General features: G+C 46.3%; 1 protein-coding gene across 1 annotated transcript in view; it reads right to left on the reverse strand.

The window, feature by feature from the left end:
• The window catches only part of TRAM2 (translocation associated membrane protein 2), a 91,989-nt gene that overhangs the window by 25,628 nt on the left and 44,637 nt on the right, over nt 1-21,724 (reverse strand). Inside the window, exon 2 of the mRNA XM_062186261.1 lies at nt 18,124-18,187. Coding sequence (XP_062042245.1) covers nt 18,124-18,187 — 64 coding nt within the window. The remainder of the gene's footprint in view (nt 1-18,123; nt 18,188-21,724) is intronic.

Genomic DNA, 21,724 nt, shown 5'->3' on the forward strand with positions numbered 1-21,724 from the left:
ATCAGTGCGGTGCGCCAGCCGCAGCGCGCCAGCCGCGGCGGCCATTGGAGGGTGAACCAACGGCAAAGGAAGACCTTTCTCTCTGTCTCTCTGTCTCACTGTCCACTCTGCCTGTCAAAAAAAAAAAAAAAAAAAGAAAGCAAGCTATCCCTGTACCAGGTAAGGAATGGAGGGCCAGGATCAGGCAGGAGGAGAAAGAGGAATGAGGAGGAGGGCTAGCAGTGACAGAGAGTGGGTAAGACGCAGCAACTGACCCTCCCAAGGGGGTGCAGGCGCCACGCAGCAGGTGAGGTACTCAGCCTCCCATCCCTATTCCACCATCATGAAGCCAGGATTGCAGTCTCCTTTCCTCTCCACAAGTGAGGACCAAGGGAGACTCATTCAACGGCAGCAGATTTTGAAACTGTAAACAGACACTAAGTTTCATCATCAAGACCAGTGTGATTAGGCAAAATGGAATGTATTTTATACACAACCAAATGAGTGCAGTCTAAAGCTAATCAGAGCAAATAATCCCCATCAGGACTTTGGACCATGCATTCTGAATCCTGATTTGCCTCCCCAATACTCAACTCCAGCGAGATGTGACCCCTGTGAGCCTTTGCTTTTGACAACCGCCTCCACGTGCAATCCCCAGCCAACAACCATTTTCAGGGCATGAGCAGTGAGCAGCTGGGCATGAGCTCACCTGCCCTTAGAGCTAGGAGGGTACACATCATTCCCTTGTGGACTTAAAAGCCAGCGGCCAATGAACTACAACTCAACAAAAAAACAACTTGAATGAAAAATTGGCAAAGAGCTTGAAGAGACATTTCTCCAAAGATATACAAATAAATGGTCATTAAGAACATGAAAAGGCACTTAACATCATGAACCATTAGGGGAATGCAAATCAAAACCACACTGAGATACCATCTCACATCCATTTGTAGATTGTAGATGACTACAATCAACAATAATAACAACAAAAAAACTCAGAAAATACAGTGTTTGGAGAGAATGTGGAGCAACTGGAATCCTTGTACATTATTTGTGGGAATGTAAAATGGTGCAGCAACTAAGGGACGGAGCATGCTGGTTCCTCATAAAATTAAAAATAGAATTATATAATCCAACCCTTCCATTTCTAGGCATGTTAAGAATTAAAAGCTGGATCTTTCCTTTTTTAATTTATTTATCTGAAAGGCAGAGTTACACAGAGAAAGGGAAAGAGAAAGAAAGATCTTCCATCTATTGATTCACGGCTCAAATGGCTGCTAGGGCTAGGGCTAGACCAGATGGAAGGCAGGAGCCCAGAGACCCATGTGGATCTCCCACACGGGTAGAAAGCTCCCAAGTACTTGGGTCACCTTTCGTTGCTTTCCCAGGCACATTAGCAGGGAAGTAGGAAGTAGAGCAGCCAGGACTCGGACTGGTACTCATATGGGATGCTGGCATTGCAGGCAGTGGCATAACCCACTGTGCCACAATGCCAGCCCCAAAAGCAGGCTCTTGAAATATTCGTACATCCATGTTCCAGTATTCACAATAGCCAAAAGGTAGAAGTAACCTAAGTGACTATCGATGGATGAATGGACACACAAATGTGGCCCGTACATGCTATTATTGAGCCTTGGAATGAAAGGAAGTTCGGACACATGCTACAATATGGATGAACCTCAAAACACAAGGCTGAGTGAATTAAGTCAATCACAAAAGACAAACACTGTAAGACTTCAAGGTACAAGGTGCCTAAGGAAGTCACGCTCATAGAAACACAAAGAAGAATCATGATTGTCAGGGACTGCGAGAGCAGGAATGGGGAGTGGCTGTTCAGTGGGTACAGAAGCTGCAATAAAGCAAGATGGAAAGAGTTCTGGAAATTGGCGACGTAAATATACCTAACCACTGGACCGTACACTGAAAAACGGTCACAATAGTGATCTTTTATATCTATTTCAGCACAATTTAAATAATAACAATAACAACGGCCAGGTGTGATAAGTGTTCTAAAGTGGACTGAAGGCTGGGGCTGGGGGAGGCTGGGACCTAAAGAGATGGTGGGATCACAGAGGGTGCCTACAGGTCACAGAATATACGAGGAATATACCCAACGGCAACAGAAAGCTCTGAAAGGCTTTAGTGACACAGGCCCCTCTTCCTGACACATGGAGAAGGGGTTAGAGTAGCAAGGGTGGAGACCAGGAGAGCAGCAGGGAGGCGCCTGCAGACAGCACAAAGGGGAGCCCTGCACAAAGATGATACCCCAGTGATGGAGAAAGACAACCTCACTGGACAGATCTGAAATCCAAGGAACAAGAGGATGGACTGGCTGTGGATTCTTCTGTGTGGTTCTTCTGGAATCTCACCTGTACCCTGCAGCCCTCCTTCACAGGTTCAGAGTTTTCCAACACGCATTACCTTTTTTGATCCTTGTAATAACTCATGAGACACCAAGTACAGTGGATAAAGAAACAGGGTTCAGAGACTTAAGGGACGTGGTCCCCCGGCCTCAGCTGTTGTGGCCACTTTTAGAGTGAACCAGTAGATGGAAGATTTTTCTTTTGGTCACGTCGGCTGCTTCTCTAGCTATGAGGTGCAGCCAGTACAACCAGCTTCCCGACATTTCAAAAGCAAAGAGAAACATCTTTATAAGAAATCATCTGGTTTTCAAATGTTGGTGACTAATCCCAAAATGTGAAAAACAGTGTCTTTGCCAACACCAAATTGGCCAATGAAAACACATCTACAGGCCAATTCTAACTATGGGCCTATTTGCAATCTCTGGCCTGGGTGACCTCTGACCCCTTCCCAACAACACCACCTTTGGGGTCTTCTTCCTATATATCACCATGGAGAATGTCAGTGTGCTCTAGTGTAGAAATTAATCTGTTTCTAGAAGAAGACACCTCAGTTGTGATCCTTCCCTGCACCTGCAGATAGGCTACCCCATACCCAGCAAAAGTGGCACTTGATCCACGTATGTATCTAAGTATCTATTTATTCATTCATTCATTCAATTGAAAGACCAAAATATCTTCCATCCAGTTTCACTCTCTACATACCCACAACAGCCAGGATTGGGCCAGGCCAAAGCTGGGAGCTGGACACTTACTTGAAGTTTCTAACATGGGTGGTACAGATTCAACTACTTGAATTATCACCACTGCCTCTAAGGGTGCATGTTAGCAGGAAGGTGGAACTGGGAACAGGTCCAGGACTCAGCCCCAGGCAGTGTGATATGGGACAGACATATTAACTGCTAGGTGATATGCCTACTCCTGCTTTGCTTATCTTTGATCACAGTTTTAAAAGAGACCTGAAATAATCAATCAGAGCCCTGGCTTGTAGTGGAATGAGAAGGCCATGCCAAGGTGGCCACTGGCAAGTGAGCGTCAGTTAGTCAGGAATGGCTTTGAAACTGCCTGGCGACAGGCTGTGATTGGATGGCTGTGGAAACTGCCTGGCAACAGGCTGTGATTGGTTGGGGTATAGACCGCCCCTTGACCAGATTGGCTGGTCTTGGATATATAAGCTTTGTATCAACTGTAATAAACGAGTCTGCAGGCTGCTCGCCTCAAGCCTGCTCTCACCGGACTCCCGGGGTCTGTGTGTTGACTCCGCGCCTCTTGCCCCCACCACGCTGCTCTTCTCAGAAACGAACCCACTGCAACATTGTAGAGAATTCAACGGCTACATCTGGCGCCCAACGTGGGGCTCGAACCCACGACCCTGAGATTAAGAGTCTCATGCTCTACCGACTGAGCGGTTTCCATGACCTTATGGGGGAGAGATGTGCTCTCACAAATGCAAGCGGTCCTTACTACGGATCACAAATCTCCACAAGCCAGCAGCTTTAATGGAGAACCTACAAGTAAGATTCACCCCCAATTCTAGGGGCCACTGCTCACCTCATACAAAAGCCAAGCCCAATCCCCATTGAATGGGAAAAAACAGGAAACATCTGGGTAGAGCAGTGGCCAATATTACAACCCAAACTTAGCATCCTTAAAGAATTGGTACAGGAACAATTGGAAAAGGGACACATAGAACCCTCCACTAGCCCTCATAACACGCCCATTTTTGTGATACCAAAGAAACAGGGAAAATATAGGCTTCTACAGGATTTGAGAGCTATTAACAAAAATATAAAAAAGATGGGAACATTCCAGGCCGGCATTCCCCATCCAGGGGCCATTCCTAATGGATACCACATAGTTACCATTGATATCAAAGATTGCTTCTTTTCCATCCCCATTGCAGAGCAGGATAAGGCTTACTTTGCCTTTACAGTATGGGAGCCCAATTTCCAGCTCCCTGCAAAAAGATTTCAGTGGACAGTACTCCCACAAGGCATGAAAAATAGCCCTGCCATTTGCCAAAGATACGTTTCTCATGCGACCAGCACACTTAAAGATCAGTGCTTGGTCATACATTATATGGATGATATCTTACTTGCTCACAAGAATGCAGCAATTCTGAATGCCTGTCTAAGTGAGACAGTAAGAAATTTACAATTCCTGGGTTTGTCTGTTGCCACAGAAAAAGTACAACATTTTCCTCCCTTTCAATTCTTGGGTTATCAAATCTCCTCCCATATATCTCCACTGGGCCCAAACCTGAAAGTCAAGCATAAATACTCACTTAATGAACTTCAGCAACTATGTGGCCAAATCAATTGGCTGAAGCCCTTCCTTCCCCTAACACCTGCAGAACTTAGACCGCTATACGATTTATTAACTAAAGGAAACAGCCCTTCCTCAAAAATCACATTGACACCAGCAGCCAAATCCACCATAGAAAAGATTAACATCCAGTTGTCAAATTTAAAAACCTGTAGATATGACCCTCAGGTGCCTCTATTTGCCATAACCATATCTACCTTCAAGGCCCCCTTAGGAGTTATTTGGCAACGACATGGACCACTTTTTTGGGTGCACATAGCCTGGAGCGATTGTCGTAAAATAGTAAACAAAGTAGATGCCATCCTTATGATGGGACTTAAATTAAGATATTATACCAATAAGATATTTAACGCAGAGCCAGACATAGTAGTCCTACCACTATCACAATTGGAACTGTCAACATTGATGCAGCACAGCACGCTCTTTCAAACTTTAATGATAAATTTTCCAGGACAGATTGACAATCACCTGCCAGCAGACAGGCTACTCCAGACACTAAAAACCTTAGAGATAGACTATCCAAAACATGCTTTCCCTGCTAATCAACCTATACCCATGGCACCATGTGCGTTTACGGATGCCAACAAGTCACTCTTTGGAATAGTGATCAAATCTTTAACTGAAAAAGATAAGATCCATGTAGAACCCCACGGGGGATCAGTACAGTTGGGAGAAATAAGAGCAATAGTCAAGGTTCTACTCCTTAGCCAAGATGGACCAGTAAATATATTTTCGGACAGCAAATACTCAGTACAGGTAGCAAAGACGATCCCTTTTGCAATCTTTAACCCGACCAGTAAACCAATTGACCAGATGTTCACAACACTTAAAGAGCTAACTGAGAACAGAAAATACCCATGGTATATCTCACACGTAAGATCACATACTGGGTTACCTGGCTTTATTTTCCAAGGCAACAGAAAGGTTGATCGTCTTATCTCCTGCAACACGGCTTCCATTGGACACTTAGAACAAGCCCGTATTTTACACCAAAAATTTCATATGTCAGCAAGCAACATAAAATTGCTTTTCCCAGAGCTAACAATGAGCCAATGCAAACACCTAGTGCACTCTTGCAAGAATTGTGCACCCCTCGCCCCATTAGGCCCACTGCAACAAGGAGTGAACCCACGAGGCCTTGCTCCTAATAAACTATGGCAAGTGGACATCACCCACATTAATTCCTTTGGTAAGCTTAAGTTTGTTCATGTGGTGGTAGATACTTATTCAAAGGCTGTATTTGCAACAGCCCAATCCGGAGAAAAGGCTAGTAATGTGATAAAGGCAGTTAAATCAGCCATGCTGGTCCTTGGTGTCCCCTGGACCATAAAGACTGATAACGGGCCAGCGTATACATCACAGGAATTTACTTCCTTCCTGAAATCTTGGAACATACATTCTGCTACACGTATCCCATACAACCCACAGGGACAGGCAATTATTGAAAGAACTCATAGGACGATTAAAGATCTCTTACAAAGGCAAAAAAATAATCATATACCCTCAGACCCACAGCTTGCTTTGACTGAGGTCCTTTTCACTATCAATTTTCTTACTTTTGATTCCCAAGGGATCAGCCCAGCTTATAAACACTGGGGATCCTTTCCATCCCAGACCCCAGCCCCTATGGTTAGGTGGAAAGACCCCCTGACAGGAGAATGGAAAGGACCACACCCCCTGCTAACCAAAGGTCGAGGATATGCTTGTGTCTTTCCAGAGAATGCGGAACAGCCCATTTGGGTACCAGCCAGAAACATCAAGCCTGCAACTGACAGCCAACCAGAACCAGCTGAACAAGACCGAGACTCCGCCTTGTTAGCAGACGCACCTGCCCTATCATCCTACCCTAAGAAACTGCCCATAGCCACATCTGTTACTGTTGTGTACCCCACTAGCTCTGGTCAGCCACTCCAATAGCCCACAGCCTGTGTGCGATCATGCCATTCCTGATAACCATTATTCCTCATTCCTACCCCTATCTGAGCAAGCAATCCTGTGGTCTCTCGATTTGAGCGCTGGTTAGTCAACGACGGGTAAGATCCCCTGGGGGACAACCTAAGACAGGCACAGCTGCGTACGGAGACCACATGGAAACGGGGTCAACAATGGTATGGCCAAGAATCATGCCTCCCGTTGCTCAAAAATAAACGAAAAGGGGGAAATGTAGTGGAATGAGAAGGCCATGCCAAGGTGGCCACTGGCAAGTGAGCGTCAGTTAGTCAGGAATGGCTTTGAAACTGCCTGGCGACAGGCTGTGATTGGATGGCTGTGGAAACTGCCTGGCAACAGGCTGTGATTGGTTGGGGTATAGACCGCCCCTTGACCAGATTGGCTGGTCTTGGATATATAAGCTTTGTATCAACTGTAATAAACGAGTCTGCAGGCTGCTCGCCTCAAGCCTGCTCTCACCGGACTCCCGGGGTCTGTGTGTTGACTCCGCGCCTCTTGCCCCCACCACGCTGCTCTTCTCAGAAACGAACCCACTGCTACATTGTAGAGAATTCAACGGCTACACTGGCTGTTTTTGTTTTTTTTTTTAACATTTATTTATTTATTTATTTCAAAGGCAGAGTTACAGAGAGAGGAGGAGGGATAAAGAGAAAGAGAGATTTTCCATCTGCTGGTTCACTCCCCAAATGGTTGGGGCTGGGCCAGGCCAAACCCAGGAGCCAGGAGCTTCTTCCGGGTCTCTCATGAGGGTGCTGGGACCCGAACACTTGGGCCATCTTCTGCTGCTTTCCGAGGTATATTAACAGAGAGCTGGATCAGAAGTGGAGCCACCGGCTCTCAATCTAGCACCCACATAGGATGCCAGCATCCCAGGCGGAGGCTTAACCTGCCACACCACAACGCCCTGGCTGATTTGACAGCTTCTGTGAGCAGCTCTCCCTATGGGAAGTTCACCCTCTGTGACCTCTCTTGTTTGGTTTCTTCAGGCCAGCAGACAAGCTCCCGTTTTCTCCTGACATCACCTGCAAGTAGCCTCTCCTGCTCACTGTTCTGTGCTCCAACCTGACTCTCCTCAGGCCCCGAGCTGGTGTCCACTCCTGGCTGCCATCCTACGTGCTTTGCAGAATGCTTAGGACCTGGCCACCGATTCTCCCTTTGTCTCAAACATCGGTTGCTGAAAGCAACACCGTATTCCCTAGATCCTTCTTTCTCTCCCAGTGTCTTTCCTGATCCCTGCAGATCTGGATCCGAAAATCTACTTCTGTTGCTGTCTGTGCTGACAGACAACTCGATTTTCACATTATTTTGAACACTTTACACAATATATAAATCCAGAACTTAGATTAGAAAAAGTCACCGCACACAAGATCAAGAGGTGAATGATCACCTGGGGAAAATATTTATATGTAGTTCAGATCCTGGACAAAGGGCTAATCTTGCTAATAGTTAAAAAGCTCCTAGAACTTGAGGATAAGATCAAAAGTCCAGCAGAAAAATGGGCATAGGATATGAACAGACAGTTCACAGAAACAAGAAACACAGATGACTCCCATATATTTAAAAAGATACTCAGTCTTACACAGAAGAGCATGCAAACTGAAACCGCCCTGAGATACCATTTCCTACCTATCAGATTGGCCCAGATCCAGAGTTTAACAATATCCTCTTCTGGGGCTGTGGGGAAACAGACTCTCACACACACTGCTCATGGGAAGGCAGAATGCCACCAGCTCTTTGCAGGTTAGCTGGCAATTTCTGTTGACATTATAAATACATCAACCCTTTGATGTAGCAAGCACATTTGTGGGAATTTATCCTCTTATTAGTACAATCAAAATGACACGTATATAAGGTTAGCTGCTATTTACTAGTAATGGAAACAATCTAACCTGATTTCATCTATAGGAAATGTAAGGAAGTGACAGATATGCAAGTTGAGCGCACCTAATCCAAAAAAATCCCAAATCCAAATATGCTCCAAAATCCAAAGCTCTCCGAGTTCTGACATGATGCTACAAGTGGAAAACCCCACATCTGACCTCATGCGATTGGCTGCAATTAAAACACAGGTGCACTAAAAATACCGTATAAAATTACCTTCAGGCTATGTATAGAAGGTATATATAAAACATGAATGGGTTTCATATTTAGACTTGGACCTCATTCCTAAGAAATCTCATCATGTATATGCAAATCTTCTAAAACCTGAACAAACCTAAAACACTTCTGGTCCCAAGCATTGTGTCTAAGGGATACTCAACCTGTAATACAGCAGAGCTCCTCAAAGTGTGGCCATGGACCACATCACCTGTGAACTCAAAAATGTATGTGCCCAAGCCTCACTCCAGGCTTCTAGATCAGGATCTAGGAGTGAGGGGCCCAGGAATCCACGTTTAACAACACCTCCAGGTGAGTCCACCCAGCTACAATGAATAAATGAATAAAGAACTGAGGTTCTTTATTAAGAGGGGAGCTCTTAAAAAATTCAGAGAGAAAGGAAACCCAGAGGGGACATTAATGAGGGGACTCAGTGGCTATGTGGGGAGAGGTGCTGACTGGCAGGGGCACAGAAAACTAGGAATTCTGGACCCCCATGCAGACCACGGATCCATGAGTATGTACACATGTGAATGTTTATCACGATGTCCTCTCTACTCCATGTCTTGAAAAAAATGATGTTCTCTGCATACTGACGTGAAATGACAGCGAGGATACATTCTTTACTGAAAGAAAAAAAGCAGTGTACACAGAGAACATACAGTAGTCCACCTTTTAGGTAAGGAGGAAGAGAAAAGTAAAGCTAAGTCCCTTTATTTGCTGCATAACGCAGCCTTGGAAGGCCAGTTGAAAATTCTGGAAGAGAACACAGGAAACGACAGTGACGGTCCCAGGGGGTGACAGAGAGAGACTGGGGAAGGAGCAAGACTTCTACTCTGATTTCGGCTACAGATTTATATTGGAACCATGTGAGTATATCTGCTACTCAAAAATACTTTTTAAACAAGTAAATCTTTTAAGTTCTTCCTGCTTTGTACAAATAAAATTTTAAAGCGGCCTCTTTTCTACCTTCTTGCTCCACTTTTTTTTTTTTTTTCATGGTGACCAAGCCAAGGCGTGAAAAGCTTGGAAGCTCATTTCTGGAGCTGTCGCTTGGTTATCATGTGGTTCACGGCCTCTCTGCATCAGTTAACCCCTTCAGGACAATGAGGACAAAACCTTTTCTTAGGAAACTCTAAGAACAAAGCAGCTAAAAGAATGCAACAGTCACAGTGTGACACCAAAACACACTCTCACCAGAGCACCGTTTTACGGTAACAGCAGTGACAGCTATGAGCCATTTATCAAGCACTTGCTCTGTGCCATGCACAGTACTGAGCACGTGTCTAAGTGATGTTCCCTGCTGCTCACAGCAAACCTGAGTACCATCCCCATTCCCTGGCAGCTGTGGCTCACAGGCAATCAGCTAGTCAGGGGTGAAGCCAGACTCAATGACAGCACCGATGCCAGGAACCAAGCCCAACTCTCTGCTCCCTGACTCCCCTTCAAATCATCACACAGATGGGGCATGTGTTGAACTGTGAAGGCTTGGTCCGTCCTGAAGGAGCAGGGAGGATGGGGACTTAGCTCAGGCATGGGGTACACAGCCTCAAAAGGAAGCCTTCTAACTGACAGTCCTGACCCGTCTCCCAGGGCTGCTGGACCAGTCCCTCTCTCGCATCTTGACCTGGCATTTTAGCTGCAAGCACCATCATGGTTCTCAGGCACACACACGCACATCTGTGTTCATTATCAAGGGCTGAACTGTGTCCCCACCCCTACCCCCAAATATGTCGGAGTCCTAACACCTTAGGTGTTAGGTGTGATCTTATTCAGATAGGATCTTTGCAGAGATAATAAGTTAATTAGAGGTCACTTGGGTAGAATACGCTGCAATATGACTGGTGTCCTTACAAAAAGGGGGAGACTCGGACAGCGAGTCATATACACAGAGGAGGATGAAGTGAGAAGACACGGGCAGAAGACAGCCAAATACAAGCCCAGGAGGGAGAGGCCTGGAGCAGATCCTTCCCTTACCACCCTCAGAAGGAACCAACCTGGCGAACCCTGAATTTGGACTTCTGCTTCCAGATCAGTTTCCGTGGTTGAAGTCACCCAATATGTGGTTCTTTATTATGGCAATCTAGGAAACTAAGACACACCATACACACACACAGGCAGCCCCACAGATTAAAGATCTAGCTGATGGATCTTCACGGCTACCATTTAACTCCATATTGCATGCTTCAGAATATATTTTCTCGGGGCCAGCAGTATGTGGCACAGTATGTTAAACCTCCTCCTGCGGAGCGACATTCCATATGGGCGCCGGTTTATGTCCAGGCTGCTCTTCTTCCAATCCAGCTCTCTGCTTATAGCCTAGGAAAGCAGTAGAAGATGGCCCAAGTGCCTGGGCCGCTGCACCTGTGTGGGATATCCAGAAGAAGCTCCTGGCTCCTGGCTTCAGATCAGCTCAGCTATGGCCATTGTGGCCAATTAGGAAGTGAACCAACAGATGGGAAGACCTTTCTCTCTGTCTCCCCCTCTCTCTGTCCATAACTCTACCTCTTAAATAAATAAATAAAATCTTTTAAAAAAAAATCTATTTCCTCCAGTTTTACAGTAAGGTAGAAGATAAAGAAAGGATGCCTTTATGACACAAAAAGATGTAGCAAAGATGAGAGAAAGACTAAAGAAAAGCCCCTGGCTTCTGAGTTGTTTTCCTAAAGCACCTTTCCTTTTAATAAGGCCTCAAGCCTTCCTGTGGTCTTCAAGAAAGAAAGATAACAAGATTTCCCAAGTGCCAGGCACATACTACAGACTCCACTGCAGTTCAGCATTGGTGGCTTCCACGTACAGCACGGGCTGGGCATGACGCATCCCATGCATTCCGTAGGCTCCCTTCATGAAAACATTTACAGCTGTGGGGAAGCATTAATTTTTTTTTTTATAAACAATTCATTGAGAGTCACATACCAAAAAAAAAAAAAAATCCAAAATCGGAGCTTTTTAAAAACTTGGATAAAATTAACAATTTAAACAAAGCTATTGTTAAGGACAAAAAATTTATTTCAGTCAGAACAACTGATTAGGAAAAAACTCCCCTAGTTAGTTAGAAGAAAAGATTTGATCAGGAGAAATGGGGAGATGAAACCAAGAAACGCAAGGCTGGGTCTTTAGCTCACTAGTTAAGACGAGTGCATCCCACACTGGAACCCTGGGTTCGATGCCTGGATCTGGCTCCTGACTAGCTTCCTGCTGATACAGGTCCTGGGAAGCAGTGGTGCTGGCTCAGGGGTTTAGTCCTTGACACCCATGTGGGAGACCTAGACTGAGTTCCAAGCCTCAGCCCAGCCAAGCCCTAGCCCCAGCCCCAGCCGCTGCAGGCATCTGGGGCATAAACTAGCGGACAGGAGCTCTATTTATATAATAATGAAATAATAATGTGTAGTAGACTCTAGGGCAAAGGGCATGTGGCAAGAGCTGGAAGAGCAAAATGTTCAACAGGACAAGAGACTCAGAAGAAGCACGAAGCAACAGTTCAAAGACGCTGTTGCTGTCACTGATCTTGGGATTCAGGCTGGTCAACAATCAGCCATAGCAACCCAGTGATTCCGCTTCTATAAGCCTCTAGAAGCTGCATACTGAGTGGGGTAAATTCTGTGGGCAGTGCCTGGAAATTGGGTAAAAGCAATCAGAGGTTGGAAGAGGACACTTCCATGCTGTGTGGATGCAACCCACAAAGCTGTGAAACCCCGTGAGAGGCACACAGCATTTGTCCACCTCGCCGCACAACTGTTGTACTTGCTATGTTTCATAAGCTGTAGCCATTCAAACAGATATCAAGCCTAGGCTGGAAGTCCTCAATCAGAGGCTCCCATTTTCATCCAGATGTATGCTAGATAAGGCCGGGGACATAGGGGCTCTGTTTATTTTTCTCTTATTTCTACAATGGGACCTTATGGCCGAAGGGGATCCTGGCAGCTGTATGGCCAGGTCAGAGCCAGGTCCCTGCCCCCCAGGTTGGGTTCCTTCGATGCCCATTACTCCACGTGGCAAACCCAGACTTTCCAAAGCTTTCCTGGGCCCTGCACAGAGTGTGAGCAACCCAGTTCCTCCTCTGCCCTCACTGGTGCATCCTTGGGAATCAACTTTCCGTGCCTCGGTTCTCTTGGTTGTAAAAGCATCCGGCCAGGCTTGATGAGTCTCAAGTTTCCTACAGCCACAGGTCTAGGTTGGGCACCTGTAATCAAGCAGGGCCTTCCATCTTCAGAACCACCGTTGCCCACCTGTCTCTTCCCTCTCCTGTCCTCCATGAGCTCATCTTACAAAGAGGGGCTCAGGTTGATACATGACACTCATCTTTCAGGTACGAGGATATGATACAAACAGGAGACAATTCTCATTCCTGCTGGCGGACAAAGGAAACAAGAGCCACTCGGAGCCTTGGACAAAGGTCTTTGGATGTATGAGGCTTTAAACCCACCAGTGTGAGGTGGCTTTTACAGGCAGTGTGTCCCTAGAAGGGAATGGGAGAACAGCCATGTGGTAGGGACTTCCCGGGCTTTTCATTCACAGCTGTGAAGTGCAGCACAGAAGATGGCAGTGATGAAACCAGCCAAGGGTGACTGAGCCAGGGGATGGATCCTTGTCACCTTTGACCACCACAAAACCAACCCTTCTCTTAACGAGGTCCCTAAACTCAGCCTTTTTGTTCTAGGTGTACAGAAACAGGTTGGATCGGGAATGTGAAAGCTTCCACGGGTCCCATCCATGTCATCTTACAAACATGTCTGTGACCTCTTAGGGAGCCACAGGTCCTGCTGATAGCAAAATCTACCAAATTATCACCCACACTACCCTCCGCTGCTCCCCACTGCACATATTTATAGAACAAAATAGACCAAATACTTATAGGGAAAACAACATTGAAAGAGAATACAGGGGCCAGCATTGTGGCACAGCAGGTTACGCTGCTGCCTACAATGCCGGCATCCCATATGAGTGTCAATTCAAGTCCCAGCTGCTCCATTTCTGATCCAGCTCCCTGTTCGTGTGCCTGTGAAAGCAACAAATGATGACCTATGTACTTGGCATCTACCACCCATGTGTGAGACCTGGATGGAATTCCAGGTTCCTGGCTTCAGCCTGGCCCAGGCCCAGCTGTTGTGGCCATTTGGGGAGTGAACCAGCAGATGGAAGATCTATCTTTCTCTGCCTCTCCTACTCTCTCTGTAACTCAGACTTTCAAATAAATAAATAAACCTAAAAAAAAAGAAAGATAGAAATATGCAAATGAGTAGGTTTCCCTACCTTATTTTGAGGTTAGAAGCACAGGATTATTCAAAAAGCTAACTGGAGCTTTTCACCCACATAGCTTAGAGCCTTGCCTCTCAAACTTCAATGAGTTCAGGAATCACCTGTGGATCTTGTTTAAAATATAGTTTCTGGGGGCCAATGCTGTGGTACAGTGGGTGCTGGCATCTCACATCAGAGCGCCAGAACGAGTGCCAGGTGCTCAACTTCCAGTGCAGCTCCTTGCTAATGCACCTGGGAGAGCAGCAGAAGATGGTACTTGGGCCTGTCACTCCTGTGAAAGACCAGCATGGAGTTCCAGGCTCCTGGCTCCCCAGAAATTGCAGTCATTTGGGGAGCCAGTGGATGAAAGATCTCTTTCTCTATCTCTCCCTCTTTCTCTAAAACTACACCTTTCAAATAAATAAATAAATCTTTTTTAAAAAGGAGGTTTTCATACAGAAGGTTTGCAGTATGGACTGGGAGTCTACATTCCCAACAAGCTCCCAGGTCAGGCCGGTGGTGCTGGTCCATGAAAAATCTGAGGAGCAAGCACTGGAAAAGACTCCCCAGGCTTTCTGTCTTCAGGAACCACTGGGATGAGACAGGAACCATCACTCTCCATTTTGCAGATGGGAGATGGAAAGTAATCCAGCAAAGCAGCGGCACCACCCAGAATAACCCTGCAGATAAATAAATGCTCCGTCCTGTGGGTCCTCTTGCTCTAAGCCAGAAGGGAAGCCAGCAGGCCTTGAGTCTGCCTGTGGGATGAATTAAACTGCTTACTTTCTGACCTTTTACAGCCTGTACAGCTCTGACCAGAATACCAGCTGCTTTGTGGTATTTTAATCAGAGAGAAGACTCACAGAGTCTAAAGTCAAGACAGAAACCTGACATTTTATTCTTTGCCACAGGTGGATAGAATATATGGTTGCTAGACAAAATGTGTACAGGATGGCTAGTTAAATTTTATATTTCAGATAACAGTGAATAAGTTTTTAGTATAAATATGTCCCATGCACAGTCTGAGATATACTTACACTTAAAAATATATACACACTATTTGAAATTCAAATGTTAATGATCAGTCCTGGATTTTTATTTGCTACACCTGTCAACTCTAAGAGGGTGGCATGTAGAAATGAGAGCAGGGACTTGGTAAAAAGGAATATTTCCTGCTTCGTCACTGCTGACCTTAAAGAAAAGCACGAGGACACCAGCATGGCAGGTGCTCCCTAGATGCATGTACTTATCACTGCCAACTACTGTGTCCACCCCTCTGAATGGAGCTGAATTTTCTTAAGAAGCTGTTTAGAATGCAACAAAATCATAAATTTATAGCTGGTGTTACAGGTTGAGTTGTACCTGCTCCTTTCTCCTCCCCTCCAAATTCATAGGTTGAAGTCTCAACCCCCAGCACCTGGGAGTGTGACCTTATTTGGAAAGAGGGCCTTTGTTGATATAATCATTGAAGATGAGGTCCCTAATCCAATGACTGTGCCCTTATAAGAGAGGGAAATGGAGACACAGAGACTGACAACGCACACAAAGAGAAAGCCATAGTGGTGTGCTGCCCCTTGGAACAGAGAGAGCACGGCCTGTTTGACACCTCCCGACCATGAGATGACGCCTCCCGACCGTGGCTGTTTAAGCCACTCTGTTTGTGGTCCTTTTGTTACAACAGCCCCAGGAACCTCATACTGGAAGTTGGGAGGAACAGAGCAGGGAAGAGGGAGTTACAGCAAAGCAAAGCAGTCGGGAGAGGGCCTCAGCAACATTCCCTACCGGCTGCTTCCCTCAGAACTTGCAAAGCTCAGCTGAGGAAGACACACCGATTTAGAAGTACCAACCCTTCTGGAGGAAAACAGCTACTGCTCTAAAATGCAATTTGAAACACTGACTTGAGCAAGCCACACACCACTTAAAGAAGAAAGCTTAGAAGTCAGAGTTGACCCTGGTGATACAAAAAAATCCAGGACTAAAACGATTCTGGGGAAGGGTTTTACAAATCATACCCTTGACAGACCTGTTACTGTAAACGGTTGTTTTTTTTTCCCCCTCCATGAGAACTTTGCTTTCCTCCAGTTCCTACAGACCAAACATTACCATATTGGGTTGGTGGTGATTAGGGAGCTCAGACCAAAATGAAGCAGGCTATCCTGATTTCACTGCTCTTTAAATTATTTATTTGCTTGTCACATTTCCAGTGGCCTCCAAATGGCAAGATTTAAACAAAAGATAGGCTACTTATTATTTTACCTTTCTTTCTCAAGAAACTGAAACTGCATCAGTTTAACATGGATTTTTTTTTTTTTAACTCACCTTGACCCAGGCTTTCCTGAGGCCTGGAGCTGGACTCTGGAAACAGAACTGAGTAGTGCCACCTTGGAAAAATTCCACACCTGGCAGGTTCCATCCCATGACCCTGCATTCAGGTGTTTTTGTTTTTTACCTTAGGGCCTTTGCACGTGCTGATCTGCACGTCTGGAGTGTTCTTCTCCTGCCTAGACCCCTCCCTGACCCCCCAACAAAGTTAAATATCTCAAAAACAACTTCCGTCAATCACCCTCTTACTCCTCCTTCTCATACAACCTTGTAGATTTCCTTCACTGCCCTACCACAGCTATTACTGATGGCTTATTTATTATACATGCTTAATCCACAGCAAGATTTTTGAAGCCAGAGACCTGATGAGTTTTTTACATTACTTTGTAACCAGTGCCTGGCCCACCACAGGCACACACATACAAAGATACTTCAAAAAGTTCAAGGAAATGGAATCAAGAGATGTTTATTTTGATGCGAAGTAATTTTTGAAATCCATACATACTGTTTTCATAATATGCATTCTTCATGAATTTTTTAATATTCTTTGTATGCATGGATTTCAAAAATGATTTATACTGAAAGAAACGTGGTTTCTAATTCCATTTTGCACAAACTTTTTGAAGTCTCCTTGTATTTGCCTGGACGGATTAAACAAATGAATACATGATATGATTCACGGTAAAAGATGGACCCAGAAGAGATAGGTGGCTTCTACCTCCATGGGACACAGGTTCAAAAATCTGTCCCGAAAGTCCTTCAATAAGTAATAGGTGAAGTCAGATAGAAAGAAATCTCACCTTTTAAGTCAAAACACTTCACTACTCTACAACAAAATGAAGACAGGACTAGATTCAGCAAACAAAAATCCGTCATTTGTTCATCAAGAAGGTACCCAGTGCTCTGCAACTGAGAAAGGAGTGATTCCTGGTTCTGGTGGTGAGGTCTGAGAGCTCAAGGCTGCAGACCCCCGGCCCTCAAGGCTGGGCTTGGCCTTCAGATATGCTGGTTTGACCCACACAGAGCTGGCCTACGCCATGTCTATGAAATTTCCAAGTTGTTTTTCATTACATAAAAAAATCAAGATATTTCTACCTAAAAAGAGATTTCTTCTGATTCTCTTGTGGAGGGAGGCAGGAAATGGAAGGTCTTAGCCACAGAGGGCCTACAGAGCAGCAGCCACTCAGATGGACCCTGTCCCCATTCTAGCCCACTTGTCACCTGCCCAGCCCTGCTGCTCCTGCCCACCTAGACTGAGAAGTGCTTGTGAAGACAGAGCAATACCCGGCGTGATGTGAGCTAGATTTCCTGTAAACGCTGGCAAACACTCAGGGTCTGCAGGCCGGCTTATGATGCAGCGGCTCTGGTCAGCTGCCTTATGATGGTCCTACATCAAGACACCTGTGGGCCTGGCATGTACTCTTGACCCCAACCCAGTCAGAATGCAGCACTCTGTCTCCCAGCCATATTTCCATACAGCACAAAAGTGCAAATCCTACATAGACTCTCCACACTGAAAAGTTTTAAAAGGAGGCTGCATTCTTCAGAATGGACCAGTGGCCACTGCCTCATGCTCTGTGTCCAGCAGAAGCCAACATCGGATGCTTTAGAGAAAGGAGTCAGAGCCCCACAGGCACCCCAGGGTGAAGCAGCTTTCTTTTGATGGCTGCAGCTGCAAGAGGGAAGCTCCCAGCTGTTGAGCCTGCATCACAGTCATCTCAGTGGTGAGAGGATGCTGGCTGCTGCAGTTAACAATCTAGACAGGTCAGACATGCACAGAGGCAAAGGAAGTTTCCCAAGTCCCCAAGGGTTACCAGGGCCAGGGGCAGCTGGAGACCAGGGCATTCCTTACCTGCCGTAGGCACACTAACATTGTACTGAGGTAAAATAAAAAGGAAGGCAGTCTTGGCTGTGACCTGTAAAACAAAGGGGAAAGTTCCAGTTTAACTTTTTTGCCACATCAAAAGGGAGACATGGAGCCTGTAACCAGCTCCCAGAGCTTTTTTTTTTTTTTTTTCTATCTCAGACCCACAGACCCTCGGATGAATGGTTTTCCTTCGTGCATAGTTAGCTCTGGCTTTTGTTCCATTTTTCTTTAATGACATCCCTTCCAATACCTGCACTAAAATCAAAACACCCCTGGGCACCAGATGGTACAGAGACTTGGACTCAGTGTAGAAGGAATGAAACAAGCTGTGCTTGGCAAGCGGGGAGCTCACAAGCGAAGGGCACAAATCTGTCTGCCATTCATTCATTCATTCACTCAAGTATCTGTAAAGTTCATTCTGTGCACCCAGCTTCGTGGAAGATGGAAGCTAACAGAAGGAAAGGTCACAGCCTTAGCGAAACTCGGGCCCTAGCTGAGGTCTCCCTAGCACTCGGCTGCCTGCACGTTGGACAGCAGCCCTGAAAATCTAACCCTGAGCTTCAGAAACAGAGAATTTCAGCTGCTTATTTCACATCCCCCCTACCATGGTGCATGGGACAGGATATCACACCCACATTGCCAATTTACTCATTTCAAAAGCTGCCTTTAAGATCTCAGTTGTGGCGTAAAAGAAAAACTGCGGTTGTCACTGGCTATTAATGGCCAGGTCAGTACTGTGACAGCTTAGCCAGCAGGGTAGAGATTACAAAATGTGGAGATTTGATGCCTGGACTCAAGGATCAAATGCTTGAGTTCAAATGCTAGCTCTGCTGTTTGCACGCCATGTAATCCCAAGCAAGTAACCTTACACCCTGAGCCTCAGTTTCTTTGTCCATAAAGTCAGGAGTACTTGCCGAACCTCAGCTCTGGGCTGGTGCTGGCATTGCTGTGAATGCTGCTGGAAGCTGTGCAGCTGGGACTGAGAACCACCATCCACACTGTCCTGAACCATGCATGAGGCCAAGGGAGGAGCAAGCCCAAACCAGGCCTTTCCCAGGAAGCCTCGCAGACTCATCAATTAAGGTTAATGGTTCTTCTCCAGACACAGAGGAGGTCTGAAGGATGAACACTGAGGGGGGGGCAGCAAATGCACTTGGCCATGACCAAAGGTAGTGTGGAAACCAGTGAATGACATTGCAGACTCCCCATGTCACTCAGATTCTTTGCTTTGTTTTAGATTTACTTAATTATTATTTGAAAGGCAGAGTGACATAGAGAGAGGGAGAGGCAGAGGCAGAGAGAGTGAGCGAGCTACAGAAAGCAACTGTTTCCATCAGCTGGTTCACTGACCAAATGGCCACATTGGCTGGGGCTGGGCCAGGTTGAAGCCAGGAGTCTCGAGCTGCATCTGGATGTCCCACGTGGGTGGCAGGGGCCCAAGCACTTGGGGCTATCTTCCTCTGCTTTCCCAAGTGCATTAGCAAGGATCAAAAGTAGAGCAGGACACCTCCAGTGCATATTAGAGCACCTGCGTTCAAGTCCCAACTCTGCTCCTAACGCTAACTTCCTGCTGTGCACACTCTGACATGCCTTAGATGATGGCTCAAGTACTTACTTGGTCCCTGCCACCCCCAGGAGAAACCTAAACTGAGTTCCTGGTTCTTGGGAGTGAGTCAGTGGACGAGAGCTCTCTGCAAGTCTGACTGCTGCTCAAATAAAAAGACCTTTTTCTATACTCCCCACCCACTTGGTGATTCAATTACCTGTATTCCCTTTAGAATACATGTGTCTGATTTTAGCCGAGATGTTATACTTGCTATCTCCTTAGTCTCATTTTATATCTTCCTACACAACTGCATACACACACACACACACACACAACTTCTCCTGATGAGACTCTCAGCCATCCTCCACCACTCAGCTCCACTGTAACCCCGTACAAACCTTCCCTAACTGCCCCAGGCCCTGCTCTCTTGTCCTCAGAGAGCCCTGCATGCTGCACCTGCTGTATTACCACCTCTACACACCTCTTCCAGTTCCCATTAGGCAGTGACCACCTCACAAACCCCTCTGTGACCGCTCAAGTAACCCACATGTATACAGTGGGTGCTCCGTAACTGTTCACTGAACAAGATGAAGAACAAAAAGCCGATCTGCTTCACTCAGCCGTTTTGGTTCCCTCTCTGTATCGGGAGCTACTTCTGGGGCCATCACTGGCACTGTCCTCTATCACAGTCTTTTCCTTTAGACCTGACTGTCTGCTAACCCAGAACCCAGCTCTGCTTAAGCCCCATGGACACCCCAGCCACAGGGGCTCTCCTGCTGAACCCCCTTCACAATGCCCCAACCACCTGACCCTCTACAATAGGATCTGCCATGACACCATCAAGGGCAAACTCTGCCTTCTCAGAGAGAAATCCTGGAGAAGGAACATCAGAGGGGGAAGGCAGGCAGGGAGGAAAAATGTACCCAACCCTCCGCAGGCTTCGACACACATCTCATACTCGGTTTCACTCAGGAAAGGCACTGGTCTCCTAAGACCATGGGGTGGAGTGCACCTCCGTGGGGTTTGGCCGTCAGAAATCCACTCTCCCCTTCCAAGAGCATCAGAGCTCCTGAGGGAAGTGCTTCCCTCCTGCGCACATGGCCACAGGGAGGGGACAGCCTCTCTCCCCAGGACAGCAGCCCGGCCAGCTGGGCTCTGGGTCTGAGTGGGAGTGGAGGAGGTGCTGGTCAGTGCCATGTGTCCACCCACAGCCTTCTGCTGTGGTCCCTCCAGCCCTGGCCCTGGAGTACTCGCATTACCCAGTGTGTAATGAGGCTCCAAAGAGCCAGGGTCCATCTCCAAGCTACGTCATTGTTCGCCGTGTAGAATACTGTGTTCATCTCTAGCTGCACGACAGACTCCTGGAAGAGCTTTGAAAATCTCTATGCCAGGGGCCACACCCAAATTGATTAAACCAGGCCCCCAGAGCACTGACATTTCAGCAACTTCCCTAGACCATTCCAATGTACAGTTAAGACTGAGACTCTCTACACTTCTTAAAAAAAAAAAAAAAAGAAGAAGAAGAAGCAGAAGATTGACATTTGGCATGAGGTTATGTGGGCTCTACATATATTCTTAGCCTAAGCTTATATACACAGTCAGTTCTCGGAATTCACAGTGGTTACAGTCCATGAAGTCACCGAGAATACCAAATTAGCCAATTTGGAAACACTGCTTCTAGGAGAAACACAGGGTCAGGTGCCTATCAGGCTCTGGTCACATTTGCAACAGATCAATATATGACCTTGCTTTTTCTGTTTAAAGACATCTTGCATAATACTCTATGCCATGGACTCACTGACACTAAACTCAAGGCCAACCACACTATATCTAACTCAACGGAACAAGGCTAAAACACCTGCTTTCTCCATGAGGTACATCACAGCCTTCTTGTGCTGAGGAGCGCGAGACAGCACTTCCACCCTACCAGACGGGTCATTTTAACAGTGAAATCACCCACAAAGAGGCAGAAAACATGAGCAGTAAATGCAGGCAAAAAAGGACACTTGTTCACAGTGTAATGAGAGCTGGACAGGATGG

Source organism: Lepus europaeus, chromosome 3 (genome assembly GCF_033115175.1).
Source record: "Lepus europaeus isolate LE1 chromosome 3, mLepTim1.pri, whole genome shotgun sequence".
Taxonomy (NCBI): domain Eukaryota; kingdom Metazoa; phylum Chordata; class Mammalia; order Lagomorpha; family Leporidae; genus Lepus; species Lepus europaeus.